The following is a 19,532-nucleotide window of genomic DNA, read 5'->3' on the forward strand; positions in this document are numbered from 1 at the left end:
GATTGAAACAGAGCTTTGGTTACAATCTGCAATCTGCTCATGGCACAGAGACAATGCTGAAGCCAGACTCTGCAGCTATCTTTGGAACAATATTGTATTTGCCAATCAGTCATGCCAATAACGTGTAATTGACATGAGGTGGAAGTTGAGTTAGAGGGCAGATGGGTGACACGGTTCAGATGAAACAGCTGAAACAGGCGAGAGGAGGGAATATGGGAGTCTGAGGTGAAAACCACCAACGGCCCACTTATTATTGTCCATTTATTTCAAAGTAGACAAGTGGTGTGACAGAGGATTGTGTGGATTTCTCTGTGTGAGAACCCGACGCCATGTGGCTCACAATGAAAGGACGAGGAGAGAAAGATGGCGAAAGAGAGGGAAAGAAATTGGTGGAAGAGAGAAAAGAGAGAAATAAAGGGGGGAGTGAGGAGGAAAGAGGGTGAGACAGTGTGAGGTTACGCCGCCTCCATTAGCCGTTCGTTGTGTTCCAAGAACCGGAGCAGCAGCTAGATCAGATTGCACTCCACTCAAACAAAGAGCTTTGGTTATTTGAGTCTTCTGCCATTGTACCAGCTAAATTTCCCAAGGCAAATGTTGACAGAGAAAATTGATATTGAGTGCAATATTATTCTCCACCGATCACAAGGTATTTCCTTCACAAAAAGTTGGGAGCTATGATGTCTGTGTGCGTTCCTCTGTCCTCTGCGTTCACTTTAGACTGAGCCTCTGTCTGGTGAATAAGGGTATGAAATCTACTTTATTTTGAATATTTGTTACTCCTGAGCACAAAATGAAACACAAGAAATACTGATGTTACTTTTCTATGTAAAGATTTTTTACCTTTAACAGAGCAGCATATTTTAATTACAAATTTCCAGGTTCAATGATTCTTTTACCTGATACTTTTTTTCGACAAGACATGTAAATTAACTCGTTTGTGACCCATCAGCTATTGATCTCAAGTAATCCCCACCAATCAATATATGTTTAGTTGCCAGTAAACAGAACACAGTGGTTATGCGTAGCATTTTAAATAAATCCTTAATCATTAACAACTGCCATGGAACATGAGATAATCCAATTCTCTATAAACATACGCCTATGGACTTTAATCCCCCATGTATGTGAGAGAGAATTAAGTGTTAAACCCAACGCACGCATAGAAGAAATATGACCTCTAGCAAGAAGTTCAAGGCTCAATTTGTCAACAGAAAATCACAGCCCTGCAGAGAAAAGTACAGTATATACATGCTCGAGCACTCAAAAATGTAGACACACACTCACAGGAATGTTTGAGTAGTGTTAGACTGATGACAGTTAAGGTTGGAGTATGCTTGAACTAAACGTCATTCAACCAAGGCTACAGTCAGCCACAGTTTACACTTTCAGTCAGTCACTCCTCAAAGGCACTCGTGTTGTCGTTGCACTTGTTGGCACACAAGAAAGGTGACTAGAGAGAAGTTTAAAACCTGCTTTATTTCTCACCTTTGCGTGGCTGAAAAATTGTTTTATGAGGGTGTGATTGTCAGTTTTGAAAAGATACAAGTTGGATATATCCCACCAAATCCACTGTCAGAAAGGTGTCCTGGGATGTGGTTTCAGACACTGGAAATTGCAGTTAGGTACTACTAATTTGCAACAGCAAATACACTGTGAGGGAAATGTAATGCTGGATTACATTTTTTATCACCATAATCACACTGAAAAAAATGTTTCATTGAATTTACTCAATTTTAATGGTTGCATGCAATACATTCATCTAAATCTAGACACATTTTTTAAGTTGACTGTACTAGTAATTTCAAATAAATTATATAAGCAGTTTCAACACAAAAATTCTGAGTATTTGTCACTCTGATTTCCTTAGTAATTCTAACTAAACCCATGTTTTGCTTAAATTTATTATATTGGGGTTACCTAATTTGTTATTGTGCTTTAAATTAAATTGTTTTATTCTACTGTCACGGGGAGACACCTGTCTCCTGTGCACTTCTTCCTCTGTCAGACCAGGAACAGCCAAATCTGGGCTGGAGCAGTCCATTTGGTTAAATAGGGGGGTTCACAGGGGGAGAAACCAAGTATGGTAGAGTGGGAGGGGTGTTTTGTCTTTTGTGGTGAAATGACCTGTATAAGTATCTTGTTTAAAAAGAAATATGTGCTTTCAAAGTAAGTTTAACTGAACTTCTATTTGATAATTTCTTATTTAATATTGGGATTACTGTAAGTGTGCTGGAAGAGATAATTGATATCGATTTCTTGCGAATGTTCAGTCCACCAGTATAAAAGTGAGGAGGCTGTGGTGGCCGGAGGCTAGAGGACAGAAGCACAGCTCCTGAACACAGCTCCAGATTGCAGCTCCTGCCATGGGCCCAAACTTTTTGTGCACACTCGCGGTTCCCAGAAGATGAATCCGACTGACTCCAGTGAGCCCCTCAGTTTGCCTGTCGCACCAACAGCAGGACATGTTCATACAACATCCTGTGAACATCTCAGCATGTAGATGGGTTGGAATAAAATTTGGCGCTGACATTCATGGTTACCAGAGGATGAATCCTAATAACTTTGGTGATCCATAGGCACTTCTTCAAGCATGATTATGAGGATTTATATTTGTGTTTCTGTATGAAAAGTCTTCTCGCAACATTCAAATGTCAATTAATGACATTCGCATCAGCCTCAGCTGTACTTTGTGTTTAGTGATAATTCACTAATTTCAGCATTCTAACATGCTAAATTGATATAGCAAACATAGATAATGTAAAGAATCTGCATGTTAGCATTGTCATTGTGAGCAAGTTACCATTTAGCTCAAAGTGTCCCTGTGTCTAAGTACAGCCTCTCAGAGCTGCTAGTGTTAATGAATGTATTTGCCAAGTTGCAAAACATTCATAAACATGCATAAAAACTAACAATATCTGGACCATTCTTGCAATATAATATCCCCCCCAAGCAACTAAAGCATAATGTTTTTTATATGGTTATGATTAGGCACTAAAAGCGTTAACATCATGGTCTGGATTAAACACTGAAAAAGTCTAAAGTGACTTGAAGCAAGAGACATGATATGTTTACTTTATTACCATTTCACCAAAACCACAATGTTTTCCGAACCTTAACCAACGTAATTTTGTTGCCTAAACCTACATGTGGGATTCTGGATGGAAGCCACGGTCTCCAGTGTCAAAGTCTCCCACTTACAAAAACTTAGCACTACCTGCATTAGAAAAACAATGGCTGTGAATGTATTCCAGGCAGCAATTACGTCTCCATCTGAACGTAATTAACAAAACAAATGAGTAATATAGGAACATAATTTCTAGGAGACAGGTTTGGAATAGCACATTAATATCTCACAGCGTATGTGCTCCACTGACATGTAATGCACATAAGACATGTGTATGCACACATTTAGAGCTAGATGATGCACACACATGCACAGATGTACACAAACGCAAACTCCAGCCTAACATGTATAATCATGCACTGCACACTCTCCGACTTCCTCAGCGCACTCTCTTTCTCAGACACACACACTCAAACACTAACTGACTCTGGAATGTAGGAAATACATGGCGCCCAGTTTTGTTTTCTTTCTACAGTGTGCACTTCCCCGTAGGCACATCCAAAGAAAATATTTGTGTCTGAAACACTCCGAAGGTTCAGAGAATAATTCATTTCAGGGCTTCATGATGAAAACAGATTCTAATTCGTTTGACTTAATTTTGCCTGTTTATTTAGAAAGAACAAACAAATGCGCTGTAGCGTTCACAAAATATGGAAGTTGGGAAAAATTGGTTTTATACATGAGTGTGTGTGCATGTGTGTGTTTCAATACCCTATTCCCTTTGTTTTGTGTTTTTCCCTCAGTGGTATTCAGTCCTGGCCGCTGGCTGAATGAAAAACAAAGCACAAACAGACAGAGCATGTCTGAGCATGATATGTGTGCAAGTGTGTGTGTGTGTGTTTCTGAGCGTGTTTATGTAGGATGGACATTAGGAGGAGATTCTTAAAAATCAAGACAAGCATGTAAGCCCCATGAGTGAACCCTGTTTAGCTTGTATCAACATCAGGGCCAGCAATAATCTATGGACCACCTGTTTATTTATTAATACACTGAAAATTTTAATTGGGGGCATTTCATGGGTCTAATACATTTGTAAATATTTGTATGTGTGCGTGTGTGTCAATGCACTTGTTTTGTCTTACAAACATGCGTGACTGCTGTTTCTTTATCACAAGACAAACCTCATTAACAAAATGTGCCTGAAATACATTGCAAGCATAAAAGACACAAAGAGACACAATGTGTGCATGTGAGACTCTGAGGCAGGACATAATACACAGCTCAAAGCCGCTGGAAACAGTATGAAAATATCCATCTAAACAGGATCATTATGCAAAAGCAACAATAAACTGGTTTTGATGATAAACAGACTGTCATATCTCTATACCCGAGCCAGAGGGCAACATACTCTGTGACATCCATCTTCTTTAAATAACACTGCTCATAATGACACTGCGCATGGCGGGAGAAAAACACACATACGCCAACGTACTGTCATAAACACACACAAGTTAACACTCACAAACACACAGTATTAATATTCTTAGTCGCTTTCTCTCTGTCTTACAAGCACAGCAAGACACGCACACACTCTCACAAAAATCTCCCAGTATTTAATACAACTGGGTAATGCCAGGGGCAAGGCAGAAGTCATAATCATGAGTGTGTTTAACAGCTGTGTGACAGGCGGATGCTGCTTCAGTGTAAGTAAAAAACATGTAAATAAGCAGGCTGAATTATTCAAGACTGAGACCGGCTCACACACGCTGTTTGTCCTCACCCGCTCAGCTCCAGTCATGCTGGGATAATCTCAGGAAGGGAAGGAACGGGAGAAAAAATGTTTTCCATCAAGGTGCAAACAGTCCCAACCCAGGTTGAACCAAGCAGGAGTTTTATTATTCGACAAATGTAGTTAATTCACATGACATGATTGTAAATTCAGGATTTGGTGATGTTGTGGAGATGTGCACATGTGGTGTCCACAAGGGCCGTGGTGAGCTCAGAGGAGATGTGGTGGATCTCAGCTTTGTTGCTCCATAAATTACTTAACTGGTTAGTAGATGATCAAAATTGGGTTCAATTTCAAATACCTCACCCTTTTTTAGGGTTTATAAGTTGTAACTAATAACTTTATTAGTGGTTCATAAATCACTAATGCTTTATAGAGAACAACTTTTGATTGCCAGATTCCTAATTATTATACTTGTTACTCCACTGACTTCTCACCCATTTATTTGGTAACATTATTTACTAGTTACTCTGCAGATTCAGATTATTAATACATTAATATTAAATAGAAATCAACTAATCAGTGATGTTGTATTGTTATGGATTACACTAATGTAACATGCTGCAACATTACACGTTCATGTATCAGTAATTATATTATAATGATATAATCTGCATTATTCTTTAATGGGCCATTCTACTCTAATCAGTATTTTCACTTTTGGTACTTTAAGTTTGTTATGTTGTCAATACTTATGTACTTTTATTTAAGTGAGATTTTGAATGCAGGACTTTTACCTGTAACAGAGTGTTTGTACACTGTGGTATTAGAACTTGTACTTACACAAAAGATCTGAGAATTTCTTGCAGCACTGGATTTGTAAATCTGTAACCATTATTAAAGCCATTATTTACAAGTTAAGATAAACCCTTCATAAAGGGTGACTTATCACAGAGTGGTACCCAAAATTGTTGTTGATTGTTTTTCTGAGAATCACAACAACCCATGATTTCAGCTTTAAAGGACAAGGAGAGCCATTTGTACGCCTGTGTAAATACAGAAACTGTGGCTTAAGTATCAGTGTACTTGAAAACGGTGAACACCTGGCCCCACTGATGTCTGCCTGACATAAATTATAAGTTATGACGGGTTTCAGGATGAGGATGAGCCCAGGTCCTCAGAGATCCACATCCATCTGGGAAATTATGGAAGCTGAAACTGTGGATAAGCACACAGGCAATTACAGCCTGACTAAACACACATCACATCATCAACCCAAACCACTCAGAGTGAAAATACACCCTCATCCCTTACCAACCTCATTTGCCATCAGCCACAACCAACTGCTGTTTTCACACCCCCGGGCTTGCTGATTGGGCTGATCTTATACTGATTGAGTTTCTCTTAAGAAGCGTGTGGGAATCAGGCGTGGTAGCTCACCAAGACTGCACCTATTACCACAATAAATATCTGCAATAAGAAATTCCTGAAAAATTGCAGCTAAACCTGTGGGACAAAAACTGAAAAAAAAAAGCACACTGTCAGCTTTTGGTGGAGCCCGTCTTATCTGAACAACATACAGCAGTTGAAACACCCCTCTCTCTTCCACTCGTAGATGTGATTAGTCAAAACATGTTCTACAGTAATCGCCTCTGGGAATCACATAAATATGCTTGACAAGTTGTTTCGACTGCATTAGAGAGGAAGAGGAGCAAGACTCAGTGCTGACCACCAGCGGTAGTAACGCGAGAAGCAGCGTGAACCACCAGCAACGGTTGATCTTATGGTTGTCGGACATTTGAGTTCTCTCGTGAGCTGTAACTGTAATTATAATCGCCTGTGATCGGAATAATGAAGTTGCACTCAAAACAAAACCAGATGTGGAGGAATAATTCCACTCTCGCAGTCTCTATAAATTCAACAAGTACCACATAAATTTACATTTATTTAATGCAGGAGGAGAACAATTCTACATGCAGGCTTTATGCCTAATTTTTGTACTATGAGCAGTTTTTTTGCACTGTCTGGGAAAAATCTGTCTCGGATAAATCTGTCTTAATCTTTTTGAAGTTGTTTATAGTAGTTAATTTGTTTTGTTTGTATAGACAGATGAAAGATCACTATTGTGCAATGCACATGTGCATTGTTGCAAATGCGCATGATGTATTATAAAATAGTATACTTTACAATCGAAGTATACTATTCCCTACTGATAGTAGTCAATATTTCACATTTTCAAAACACCTTTAAATGACACTGGTCTAGAAATAGCTTTTAAATTGTCATTTTCCTCCATGGTTGCTTGTTTAAATAGGAGAGACGTAATTAAAATTAAAAGGTATGGTTGACCTGTACATTATTCAAAAGATAGAAATGATTGTTTGGGTTTATTTGTTACATACTAAAACACTGTGTAACAGTAGCATATGTAGGGAAGAGAAATAAAGTTAGAAACTGACTTAAGTATGTGAATTTTAATACAATATTCCTGCTACGGTGTGGATTACTCTGGTCAACTAGACTTCCTGGGGAATCAAAGTAGGAGAAATAATATTGCAGCTGAAGGCATAGGACCTAATAAAGTAAACAAGGTCTAGGCTCAAACCAAAGAGAATGTATAGGATTTTCTTTTTTTTTTCTTTTTTTTCCAAACTAAAACTGGATGTAAGTGCTTTTGAGATCAAGCGGGAAAAGGACACAGACAAGGAAAATTTAAATATGCTCAAAAACCCAGACTAATTGCTGGACGGCTCCTGAAATTCAAAGACAAACTGATGGAGATCCAAATAAATAAACAAAGATTAGCCAAAACAAGCTGCTGGTCATACCAGACCAAATAAGGCTGTAGCAACAAAACCCCTCGGGGTAGTGAACTGAGCAAGAGTATGTTTTATTACTTATTAATTCAGCTGGTTATTTATATAACTTTTATTTTTTTTCTTTGAAAATTACATAGTCTCACAAGTACAGAAGCTCAGTAAATATAGGTATAGTTATTGTTAGTTTAGTAAAAAAAATAAAAATAAGAAAGAGTCCTGAGCTACTAGCTTGTTTTTCCATCTGCAAATACTATACAAATATTAAATTCCATCAAACATATATGCTAAATTCCAATCATTACACGCAGCACTGTGCAATATGCTGTGTGTAGATCATCATTCACATGTACCCCCCCCTCCCCATACAAACACAAACGTACCACTGAACTACATTATCAGTTATGATGAGGTCCTCCATCCTTCATTTTTTGTGGCCCTGGTCTTGTAGAGGATCCCTGTGTCAAAATCTAGTTTTGAGACCTTAATGGTTCTAGGTCACATTGTGCTAATTTGTTTTAAAGTGGTTTAACAAATCGCTTCCGCTGTTTGTGTGTGTCAGGTAATTTACTCAGAGAAAAGCTCGGGTAGTTTTTTGTTCTTAAATTATTGATTGATTGTTCAGAGTATAAAATTATATTACTATTATTCCCCTGAGGCCAAAGTTGACAACAACCCCAAAATTCATAGTAAAATTTTCTATCGATCTTTCTATCTGCGGCTACTTGCTATTGGCTGCTGGTGGATGACGTGGCCGTTACGTGTGAACCAGTAAATTAAAGCGACTCTCCCTTTCACCGTGTTTTGAGAGAGAGAGAGAGAGAGAGGGAGAGAGGGGGAGTGAGAGAGGTTGAAAAGGTAGTGTTCGCGCTGCATCCGGGGTACACAGCTCCATGGAGATGCAGTGAGTCTGTGCGGTGTAGACTAGAAACCAAAGTAAAGTAAACGGGGGAGGGTCGGCTACGGGGGGGGTCTTTAAGCGAGTTACAATGCGTCTTTCACGGTGCTGAGCGGATCTCCGTGAACGATGAGCCAACTTCGCCGGTCGTCTCGAAGCGGAATGAGCCACTGCTGAGCCCCGAAAACGAGTCCTTCTTGGCGGGGGAGAGCGAGAATGAAGAAGCCGAGCGCCCTGCTCCCTGTTGTCGGCTTGACTGGGAAATGGTAGCGTACTGTAGGAACCGCACTGGGAAGGAACATGGTCGAGAGGAGCAGCAAATTCTTGTTGATCGTCGTCGGATCCGTGTGTTTCATGCTGATTCTCTATCAGTACGTGGCCCCCGGGGTGATCAATTTCGGCTCCCCGCACGGTTATTTCACGGAAGAAGACGAGGGGGACATCTTCCCCACTCCGGACCCTCACTACGTTAAGAAATACTACTTCCCCGTCAGGGACCTGGAGAGGACGATCGATTTCCAAATCAAAGGGGAGGACGTGATCGTGTTTTTGCACATCCAAAAGACAGGGGGGACTACCTTCGGCAGGCACCTGGTCCAGAATGTACGTCTGGAGGTCCCGTGCGACTGCAGACCGGGCCAAAAGAAGTGTACCTGCTACCGACCGAACCGCAAGGAGACCTGGCTCTTCTCCCGGTTCTCCACCGGCTGGAGCTGCGGCTTGCACGCCGACTGGACCGAGCTCACCAACTGTGTGCCGGGGGTCCTCAACAAGAAGGAGAGCAGGCAGAAAAATCAAAGGTAAACCCGGGAAATGTTTGATTTATTGGCTGCAGATTATAAGGACGCCTGAGTGTGAGATATGGATTATAACCTGTAGTCAGAAATTGGGGATCTGCAGTAACTCTTTCACATATTTCAGAGGACTAAATCACTGCAACTTTTAAACTTGATTACTTAGTTTGATTATATACCATGCCTCAGTGTAGAAAAAATTCTTGAAGCTGTAGTAAGGTCACCATAACTCACAAAGCTTTAACTTGTATTTCTGTATAATAAGGTTTGAATAATCTAATCACATAACCACGCAGCTAAAAGTTAATTTAAACTAATGTAAAATTACTAAATTAACAACACTCAGACGCTCATCTACTCTGAGAATCATACTTGGTACATATCTGTGTCTGGTTTACAAAACAGCCTTTAATGCAGGCTCATTGCTCTGGAGAGGCAGTTATAATAGGTCTAATCAGATGGTAAATTTTAAAGCATTTCTTGACACAAAATATCAAAAATTCATACGAGTATGCAGCTTTGTGTAGACCAGTTTATACCACAGGAATGTAGTGTTGACACCAGACAAGATACAACATAACAGAAGGTAAGATGATGGTGTTGTAACCCCATAACCTCATAAGTGAAGACTACAAACGCATTCAAGTCGCTCCAGTATGTTAATGTGTTATTCCAGATTGGCTGCTCTGTTATCTTAAATCAAAAGTTGTTGTTTTCTTCTTCTTTACTGGGTGGGACGTTACTGTGGCGTGAAAAGAAGAACAGAGAGACATGTGTGCATCTTCCTGAAATAGTGGGCTGATAATACATGTTGAGAGACAAATGTTGATTGACATTTCAACACTACGCTGTCACAAATGCCACAGGAGCTCAACAGTGCCTCTAACAATTGTTGATAGGTGCCAGTATCAGGGTGCCCTCCCACTGAATCGCACACTGAGATTCGGCTGAATTTATTTCAGTCAGGGGAGCATAATACATCCAGGCAACATTTCCACTCAGTAATAATCCCTCACATTGACTGCGAGGTATCCAGACACGACGCGCATTCTTATTAAGTTATAACCCATTTCTTCTCCACGCCTCCCCATTGTTTGTTGCCAACATATTGTATCCCTCACCCAGACATATTGACGGCTGTATCAACTTCCATTTCACTGCACCCTTGTGGTTAAAGGCTATGCTTGTTGAATGGGTTATGTGTCTTTGTCTTGCCTACACTTGTTCAATATTTTATTTTGGCTATAGATGATCAATAGGACAAAAGGGGCTTAGCAATATGTGGGAATCTAAAAAAAGAAAGAGGTGTTTTTCGCCTCTCACTCGATCTGTCTGGCAGCCAGGCATGGTGGAGATGTCAGGCCGGCTGCTCTGCTTCCCATGGCTGCTCAAACTGGGGATCAGAACTGCAGGCTGGGCAGGGCTGGGCTGGGCCGGTAGGGGAGGGGGAAATGGGGGGACCCTGCGGGGGTTTGGCTCCGCTCTAATCCGGGTGATTATTACCGCTGGGACACACACACATACACACACACTAGCACTGGTATTTGTTGTTGGCGTCAGTCCTGACTCCCGTGGTTTCCCCCGGTCAGAGGTGATAACGCGTCCGGCCATTCTGCATGGCGCGCTGAGATATCACAGTGGATGCAGGATAAACGGCCTTTCATCACTTTGTGGGTGCTTTTTCAAAGCCCAAACGTGTGTGTGTGTGTGTGTGTGTGTATTTACGTATGTCTGTGTTTGTGTGCACCTGAAGAGGCCACGGGGATAGAAAAAGACAGGGAGGCAGAGTAGATGAGAGAGGTCTACTGTAGGTATGTATGCATTGGTGTGAGCGCAGCCGAGAGAGGCTCTTGCCTCAGGTATAATCGACTATCCTATCACTCCTGACAGAAGAAACAAGGGACTATAAGCTTAATAGCACCCTGAAGAAAAACAATGCTGCTCCATATTACACAGAGCTCCACTTCCACAGGGAAGAGAAGTGAATCGCTGCAACAAGGAGCTCTGAAGAGAAACTGCAAGCACACGCTCTGTTTTTCCTCCTATTTTTCTTCCCTCTTCTGTCTCATTGGCTCTTTTTCTCCATATGTGCTGCTGTCTGAGTGTGTTTAAGTCCTTGTGTCCGTCTTTGTTTGACCCTCTTGTATCAGTGTGGCGATGCTTGTTTAGGGACATTTGCCTTGAGGGCAGTAGCAGTGTGGTGAAGAGGCCAGAGAAAGTGTGAAAAAGATCATCTGTGTTTACAGAATGGCAGTGAGGGATTTCTTGGCGCAGTGTTGTACGCATAGATATCAAAAAGGCCGTGCGTATTGTCAGTGTGGCGGAGATAAACAGTCTGTCGCCCCAGCCAGTTTTAGTGGCTGACACACCACATACCTGCCCACATAGTGTAGGACGTGGTTTGGAGCTGTGTCTTTAACTTTAGAGGAAAAAAGACAATTAGGAAACAGCCTAATCTAGAAATCTTTGACCATGTAGCAGTACTGGTGTTGCGCTCCAACAGCTCTCTCTGCAGCTGTGTTCTCATCCAGCTGTCAAGTGCATTTTACACAAACGTTTCAAATGCTGCAAAAATAAAATGTGAATTAGGACCACTTCCATCAGCCTGATTCAAGCACATAAATACACCTCCTGAATGACAAAAAAACACACATTTCCACAGGGAAAAATGGAAAAAGACAAGAATAGCTGAATATATTTAAGAACTGATCAGCACTCGACAAATTGTAATTGACATTTACTGCAGTTTGTTTTAATTTGAGGAGGCTGACATGCTCACATTGCTTGTTTTGTCAGTTCGGAGCTTAAATTTATTCAGTTTAATGATGCAGAACACCAAGAAATCAAGAAGTATTCACTTCTGAGAATCTAGAACTTGTGTGTATATTGTGAAACACAATATAATGACTTTGCAAGCTTAACAGTTGCCCTTTACCTAAAAGAAAGAGACAGTTGTTCTGACATTTCTGAACGTCTAAAGCCACAGTTGACCTGTTTTGGTTTTTTTAAATACTGTAACATTTACCAGGTTGTCATGGCTGTATTATTTCTTGATTCTATTGATGGGTCTGTATCACAGTGTGCTGCACACTTTCTTCAGAATGTTTCTTTTCCACAAGAGCATTAAAACATTTGTGAGACATTGAGGAAATTGGAGAGGATATAGTGGTTTTTCATATTCGGTATATCATAAACTGTGGGAGGAAAAAAAAAATGCTACAATGGATTAGGCTCAGTTTGGTCTGGTGACAAATGTGTCAGCTTCAGAGGAAGGCGCATTAAGTGAGAGCGAGTGGCAGTGAGATGAATGGGTGGTAAAAGGAGAGACAGGTCTGTCTTTGATTGGTGATCAGATGAGATCGAGACTAACAGTGGCATTGTGGGAGAAAAGAGCTCACATACTCAGCAGAGCGCCACTCAGAGCGGATTTGTCATTTCCCACCTCTTATATCAGTTTTAATGTTCTTCACTGGTCCCGTGGGACATACTAATGCACACACGTAGAGTGCAGCCACACACTGACGAGCATGTAAAACAAACACACACAGATCTTTATGCAAGGCCTTAGAAATGGGGCTTCTAATTGGTTAAGGAGGTTCCTATCACTTTGCTCAAATTAGAGCCACACTTTCAGATGGGGGATGCCATCTGTCCTGTGCATGTGTGTCTGTGCACACATCTCAAGACTGTGTGTGTGTGTCTGTTTTTAATCCTAGTGTGTCATCGAGCGTCTTGGTAAGCGAAGTGATGGGGCTAATTTTACTGCCTCTATCTCGGTCCTCTCTCAAATCATTCCCTGTTTTTTTTTTCTCTCTATCTCCTTCTCTCCTGCCTCCTCTTCATCCCCTCTGCTTGCCTCTAAAACACTTTCCCTCCCTCTCCTTCCATCCTTTCGTCCCTCCTTCCCTCCATGATGGTGTCACTCTCTAATCAAACAGCAGGCTTGCTTTCCGCTTGGTGGCTTTATGGCCGGGGGCTCTCTCTGTCTCTCTCCTTCACTTTCGCCTCTCTCCTTTTTTCTCTCCTCTCCATCTCTACCCCCTCGTCTTTCTTTCTCTCCTTTGCCATCTTTCTCTCCCTCTCCCTCCGAGCGTGACTACCGCATTAGAGGAAATGTCTTTTCATGGAAGATTTGCTGCAATTTCCAAAATGGCCGCTTTGCCTAATGGACAACTGCCTTGGTTCTAATGAATGATTATATGTATGAGTATGAGGGGAAGGGGGAGGAGGACGTCGTGGGTGAGGAGAGAGGGACAGAGGAGTAGATGGAGGTGATGAAGAGTAATATGAGGAAGATGATGGCATGAGTGTGAGACAAGAGGCAAGCTGTCAGGGAATGATTGAAAAGATAAAAGATGGAGGGGTGAAAACGTTTAGTTTCATTGCTGGGGAGGGGGCTAGTCAATTAGCACGGTTGTCAAGCACTGGGCATTACTCTTCTTTCAATAGGTCTGTTTCAGATTCACAGCACAAATCACTGCACTCTAAGATGGCTCTGTGTGTAAGTGTGTTTGTGCGGCGTGAGAGCGGATGCGTGTGCGTGTGGTACCCCAGCATGGTGCCATCAGCCAGCCAGCCAGCCAGCACAACCCAGAATCCAGATGAACTCCAGGAAGCTGCAGAGGCGGCCCTGGCTGATTGGCATGTAGTACAAATGTGTGTGTGCGTCTGTGTGAGAATGTGCCCATGTCTATATACGTGCGTGCGCGCGCTCATGTGTAGCCAGGCAGGTCGGTGTTAATCCAATCAGATTAGCTGGGTTTAAGCGCTGGCGGCCAGGCGCTCCAAAGCTGGTTACGTCCGCTCATCCTGCAACTGCGGCTGCTTTGCGCTCCAGCATTCCCAACAGCAAACATTCCCACATCGCTCCAGCCAGCTATTCCCCCCCTGTTTACGGGGCTCAAATCGCCTTTTCTCATGGCACAAGCCTGCTTCTCTTACTGGAAACCAGGCTCTGGCTGGGTTTTACCAGAGGTGACTTAACACCTGCACCTGTTTGATTTATGTTAGGCGTGTGATGAATGGGAGCACAGGCAGAGACATTAAAGTACGTTTTCTGATGATAAGTTAGCAAGCTTGGTGCTTTTCTGAATGGATTTGTGTTTACTTTTAATGCTGTAATTGAACTTTAAAGTGGACACAAAATTAATCAGTGACAATGTTTGTAAAATGTCAATTATTGTTGATTTAGAAAAGTAACAAACAAATGCTCATTAGAATTTAAATTACTTTTGTTTGTATGAGTCAGTGAGTCTGTCAGTTAAAGATGTCAGTTGGCCTCTGGTAACTGGTTATAGGCACTTGTCACTTGTCTCCACCTTTAGATGTTTTGTTTTCTGTGAGGCACTTTGCAATGTTGTTTTCAAAAAGAGCTCAGTAAACAACATTATTTCTATAATGTAACTCCCTCAAATGATACCTCTAATTATAGCCCTAAATTCAACACTAGATCAGCCCACCAACAGCTGATAATGCTGTCGAGTAAGTGGCTCTTCATGTTTTATGCTCTGCCCTTCACAATATAGTGAAAGGATGGTCGGCTCACACGTAATCTCACACATAAAAGGGTGAGATATGGCCCCTATGTGTTTTCTTCTTCAGTAGCTTGAGGCGAGTGTTGACAGGCCTCTCTCAGCTACACTGCCGCTTCCTGTCGACTACAAGAGTTCAACTCAGGTTCAGCCTCAGGTCACAGTGACATATAAACGCAGCCTCACAATTCAGAGTTGAGAGACTTTAGTTCAAGAAGATATGTGGATACCTCTGTTGGGCCTCCCCGCTACACACACACGGGGCTTTAGTTTGACTCCCTGCCATGCCGACTGTCTTTATCCATTTTGCTAGCAGACAACTGTTTGGCTGTGGTTGATCAGGGATGCAAAATGGTCCCATTAAAAGCAAACTGTTGCTGTTGTAAAGTATCTTGGTAAAGCCTGTGGACTCTTGTGTTCACTGGCAGATCACAGAATCACCATTAAACTGAAACTGTCTACAGTGCAAACCAGTAAGGTCAAGTTGAGTTAAGGCTGATGTCGCCATTGATTTGCCCCAGCTGTTTCACCGCAGTGCATTGTAAAGACAGAACAAGGAGAGGGATCGGCTTGACCGCTGACGACTGTCTCTATCGGTGGTCTGTTAAGGTTTGTCTTTGCTCTGCCTGCAAGCCTTCATTATTGATTAGCTGTTATGGATCGGTGAGGGTTTTTCATTGATTGATAAAACTTGAATGACGCTGACATAGAGCAGAGCCTTGCCAGACCTGTCCGGCTGTACGGGCAACAAGGAAGGCAGACGCGGGAGGGAGAGTAATAAAGAAAAGCAAGACTGATGTGTTTCTTAATCATTACACAGCCTCTGTGACTGTGTGTGTCATTCTGTCTCTTCCACCCTCTGCCGCCGACTGTCAAATGTCACCCCACCACCACCACCACCACCAAAGTGATTCTGCGGCCCTGTGGACAAATAACCGTGCGGTGAATGATTAGCAGACATTTCTATGGCTGGTAATGAGGGCCGCTACGCTGCAGCAGCTCCGCCAACAGGATTACTGCCCATTGATTAGCCTAGCCTAGCATTAGCCTTGCTAGCTACAAGCGGCTGACTGATTAGTGGGCATTTCTGTAGTGGTTAATGAGTGGTGCTGTGGAATGCTATGGTATGCTATCCATGAGAATGGGATTACAGGCTATTAATCAGACAAGAGGCGAGCCGAAGTCATTAGCTGGCCCGGCGGCAATGTCAGTGCGGCTGTGGCTGATCCTGGATCCTGGTTTCTAAATCGGGTTTGGCCTTGTCTCTGTCGTCAGGTCTTCTGCCACATATCGACCCTGAGTGTCTGTCTCTCTTTTAACACCCCCACATCATGGTGCCCTGTTCTTTGATGGCACTCCTCATCGTTTCCCTCCGTCAGTTCTTCTGAGATGGAGAAGGACAGAAGAGAGAAAGAGAGAGAGAGAGAAAGACATCCCCAGGGACTGTTCTCTGAATCCGTTAACAGCACTGTCTTATCATGTCGCTGGACATGACAAGTCCAGACAGGATGTGACCCGGGAGCTTCTCCTCATCCCTCGGTCCGAGCGCTTCTCATTTATTTGTAAACAAACAAATAAATGCATCAATTTTCTGCATGCGTGTGTTTATGAATAAATACATCTATTCATGAAGCCGATGTGTGTCTGTGTGAGAGCGTTTGTATGTGTGTGTGTGAGCGAGAGATGGCCAAAGGAGGCATGTGAACGCAGAGGAGAGGCTGACAAGCGTGTTAATTGAATTGTGGGAAAAATGCAAATCCCATACTGCCTCTTTGAATTAGGGGGAGGAGTTTTAACTGATTGGGACTGTCTCCTCTTTAGACGCACACATACACACAGTAGGCTAACTTTTACCAAATCCTAAAAAGAGAATGAATGATAGCGTTGTGTCTTCATCCTTCCACGCCTCAGCGTGTCTTTTTTCCCCATGATGCCCTTGTCTCAGTTTTTTTTCTGACCATCATGCCGTCCCAGGACTCCAGTGTCTTTTGTTTGTGTGCATGTGTGCGTGTCTGTGCATGTGAGAGTCACACCAGAACAGCTAAAGTGCTGATGCCATTCATGGAAAGACAGAGCGAAAGGAAAAAACAGAGATTCTTCGTTCTGCTACACTTGATTTGTCTGCCTCACTGTAGGGCAGAGCTGTAGATCTCCAGAGTTGCTCCTTTTTGAAGCTGCCCACGTTTTTCTGTGTGTGTGTGTGTCCTCTGCCTTCGTTTGTGCATTCAAGCATGGGTTGCATGTGTCCGGGCGTAAGCTGTGTGAATGCGTGGTTTGTGTTCACAAGTCTGTATGATGATTTGATGTGTGTGACTGTGTGTGTCTGATAAATTGCATACTGAATGTGTCACTGCTGCTTACATTTCCGTCTTTCTCATATTTGGAGCTGAATTACATTTGTAAAATATCTTAATTTAAAAACATTTTTGATACCGGTTTTGTGATTTAAATCACAATGCCAGCCATAAAGTTTGTTGAAGTTCATATTTTCACTTTGAAAACAGTAGTTTGACAAAAAAAAAAAATCTTTATTCAAGCTTCGCTAATTAGCTTTCTCTAGAGCTTTTAGCTTCATCTCACTATGACTTCTGAAGACCATCAGCTTCAGATGGGATTGAAAGTTGCGGAAGATGCTAATAAAAATGAGTTAATCATTTTTGGTCAAATGCAGTTTCCTGTTTTTGAGGTCCTCCCAGCGTTCTTTTTTAAAAACACAATCAGTTGCAGAAGGGCTTATGGGAAATGGCACATGTCAAAGGCTGAGCATGCAGTGAGGATATTAACCAGACAGCCGCCGTGGGTCTTTTTTTTGTAGTTTTGCCAATTAATTAATGAATGGAATTAATGATTAACTACAGCTGACCAAATTAGCTGCTGCCAGTTGTCTTTATAGCTGGCAAAATTGTTGCCAGCTGCACTTTCACTATTTTTTTTTATTGCACGTTGAGACATTGTTAGGCACATAATTAAAATGGCTACTGTCATGATGAGAAAATTACCCTTACAAACAGTGATTTTGATATGAAAACAATTCATTTTATTGTCCCCAATCACATCACACAAACACCCACATCACATATACACAAGCAAACTCTTCTATAAGCAACAGATCTGGCCTAACAAGGGTTAAATAAAGAAGTCATCATCTAGAAATCGCAACACAGAGTCAACTTTAACAGTGAAAAAGTAGGACAGGCCTCTTCTGTAACTGCTGTAAAGAGCAATCGAGTGAGCGAGGGAGTGTCACCCTGCTGAATAAAGGTCAGTGTTAAAGCTAATCCAGTTATACTATTCTTAGCGTCTCTTCACCTCTTTGTCTCTCACCGCTCTGCCTCCTTCTCCTCCTCCTCCTCTTCGCCCTGCATGGCACTGTCGATCTGGGCCACGTGTATGTAGGTTTCACCTTTTTTCTCTCTGCACTTTCATCCTCCCTCCCCACCCACCGCTGTTTTCCCTTTCATACCCCTTCTCTCTCCCCTGGCTTCTCTCTTTCGCTCTGTCAAAAAAAAAAAAAAAGTTCTACTTCTTCTTCCTCCCCGCCACCACACTGTCGTTTTCGGTTCCCAGCGTGTGTCAGCTTCCTCCAGAGAGGAAGTGATGTGTCAGGAAGTGCTTTTATCCGCCAGTGATCTGATCTGATGTGAGATTGAGATAAACACAGGAGGAGTGTAGTGTTCTCTTTCGCTCACCCTGGGGAACTGTACGATGGAGAAGCCCTCGATTTTTTTTTTTTCTGTCTACAAGTGCCTTTTCCTCGTGTGCACAGAGAAAAATCTGCTGGTCTTGGGGTGATTGCCAAATTACAAAGGGAATACTAGAGTGTGGGTCTTTCATACCCACTCAGCAAGTCAACTCCTTTCAAAATCTGCTGTAAAACCTGGTAAGATAAGTTTAGGAAGTAGTCTTGTAACAGTGAGATAGCCGGTTTGATCCCTTACGATATGTAATATGTCTGCTTGACAGCCTTGTGTTGTCTGTCAAACTGTCTTTGAGAGAGAAACTAAACCTCCACCTGCTCCCAATTTCTTATACTTTATGTTAGACTGTCACATAAATGCAGAAAAGCTATTGGATCACTTTCAGGAGCTGCAGTGCATGCAAAGTACACTGTTGTGACATTCAGAAGATTAGTACATGAAAAAGATACAAAATGTATTAATATTTCAGATTTTGCCTTGGGTTGTCCTAACAAGCGCATAGTCTAGCTGTTAAGAGTTTAATAGGAAGGGAAAATTCAGTCCCATCGAGGCTAGACTATTTTCAGGAGTCAGTGTATTGTCTTAAATTTAAAAATGCCTGTGTGATACACATGGAGAGGCAAAGCTAATAGACGTCCGTCGACTACTCATGAATATCAAGTCAAGGCAAATATTTTCACAATTTGTCAACCAAATCTGAACATTTGTTGTTTGTATACTTGATTGTCAAGTTAATGGTAAAGAGCCTCTGTCCTGCTTAAGTGCTTTTGAACAATAACCACCAGCCCCAGCCTAAGCCCTGTTCGCAATGGGCTCATAACCCTGAGATGCCGTTCATTTTGTTTTAACGTCTACAGTCACGCTATCCGCTCTGTGATGCTGTATCGTAATCCCTAACATAGCTGTTGAGATGTATAAGTCCAGACCAAGGTGGTGGACTGGCAGACCAATATTGCCATCCCCAAAGCCCTGATCAAACTCAAACTACTCAAAGCCTGAAAC

The 19,532-nt window shown here is 42.1% G+C and overlaps 1 protein-coding gene across 1 annotated transcript in view; it reads left to right on the forward strand.

Moving 5' to 3' along the window:
- Nucleotides 1–8,510: 8,510 nt before the first annotated feature.
- Nucleotides 8,511–19,532, forward strand: part of hs6st1a (heparan sulfate 6-O-sulfotransferase 1a) — a 52,552-nt gene continuing 41,530 nt past the window's right edge. Inside the window, exon 1 of the mRNA XM_041060614.1 lies at nt 8,511–9,307. Within this exon, the coding sequence (XP_040916548.1) occupies nt 8,808–9,307 (500 nt within the window). The 5' untranslated portion in view covers nt 8,511–8,807. The remainder of the gene's footprint in view (nt 9,308–19,532) is intronic.

This window comes from Toxotes jaculatrix, chromosome 17, assembly GCF_017976425.1.
Source record: "Toxotes jaculatrix isolate fToxJac2 chromosome 17, fToxJac2.pri, whole genome shotgun sequence".
In the NCBI taxonomy this organism is placed as follows: Eukaryota; Metazoa; Chordata; class Actinopteri; family Toxotidae; genus Toxotes; species Toxotes jaculatrix.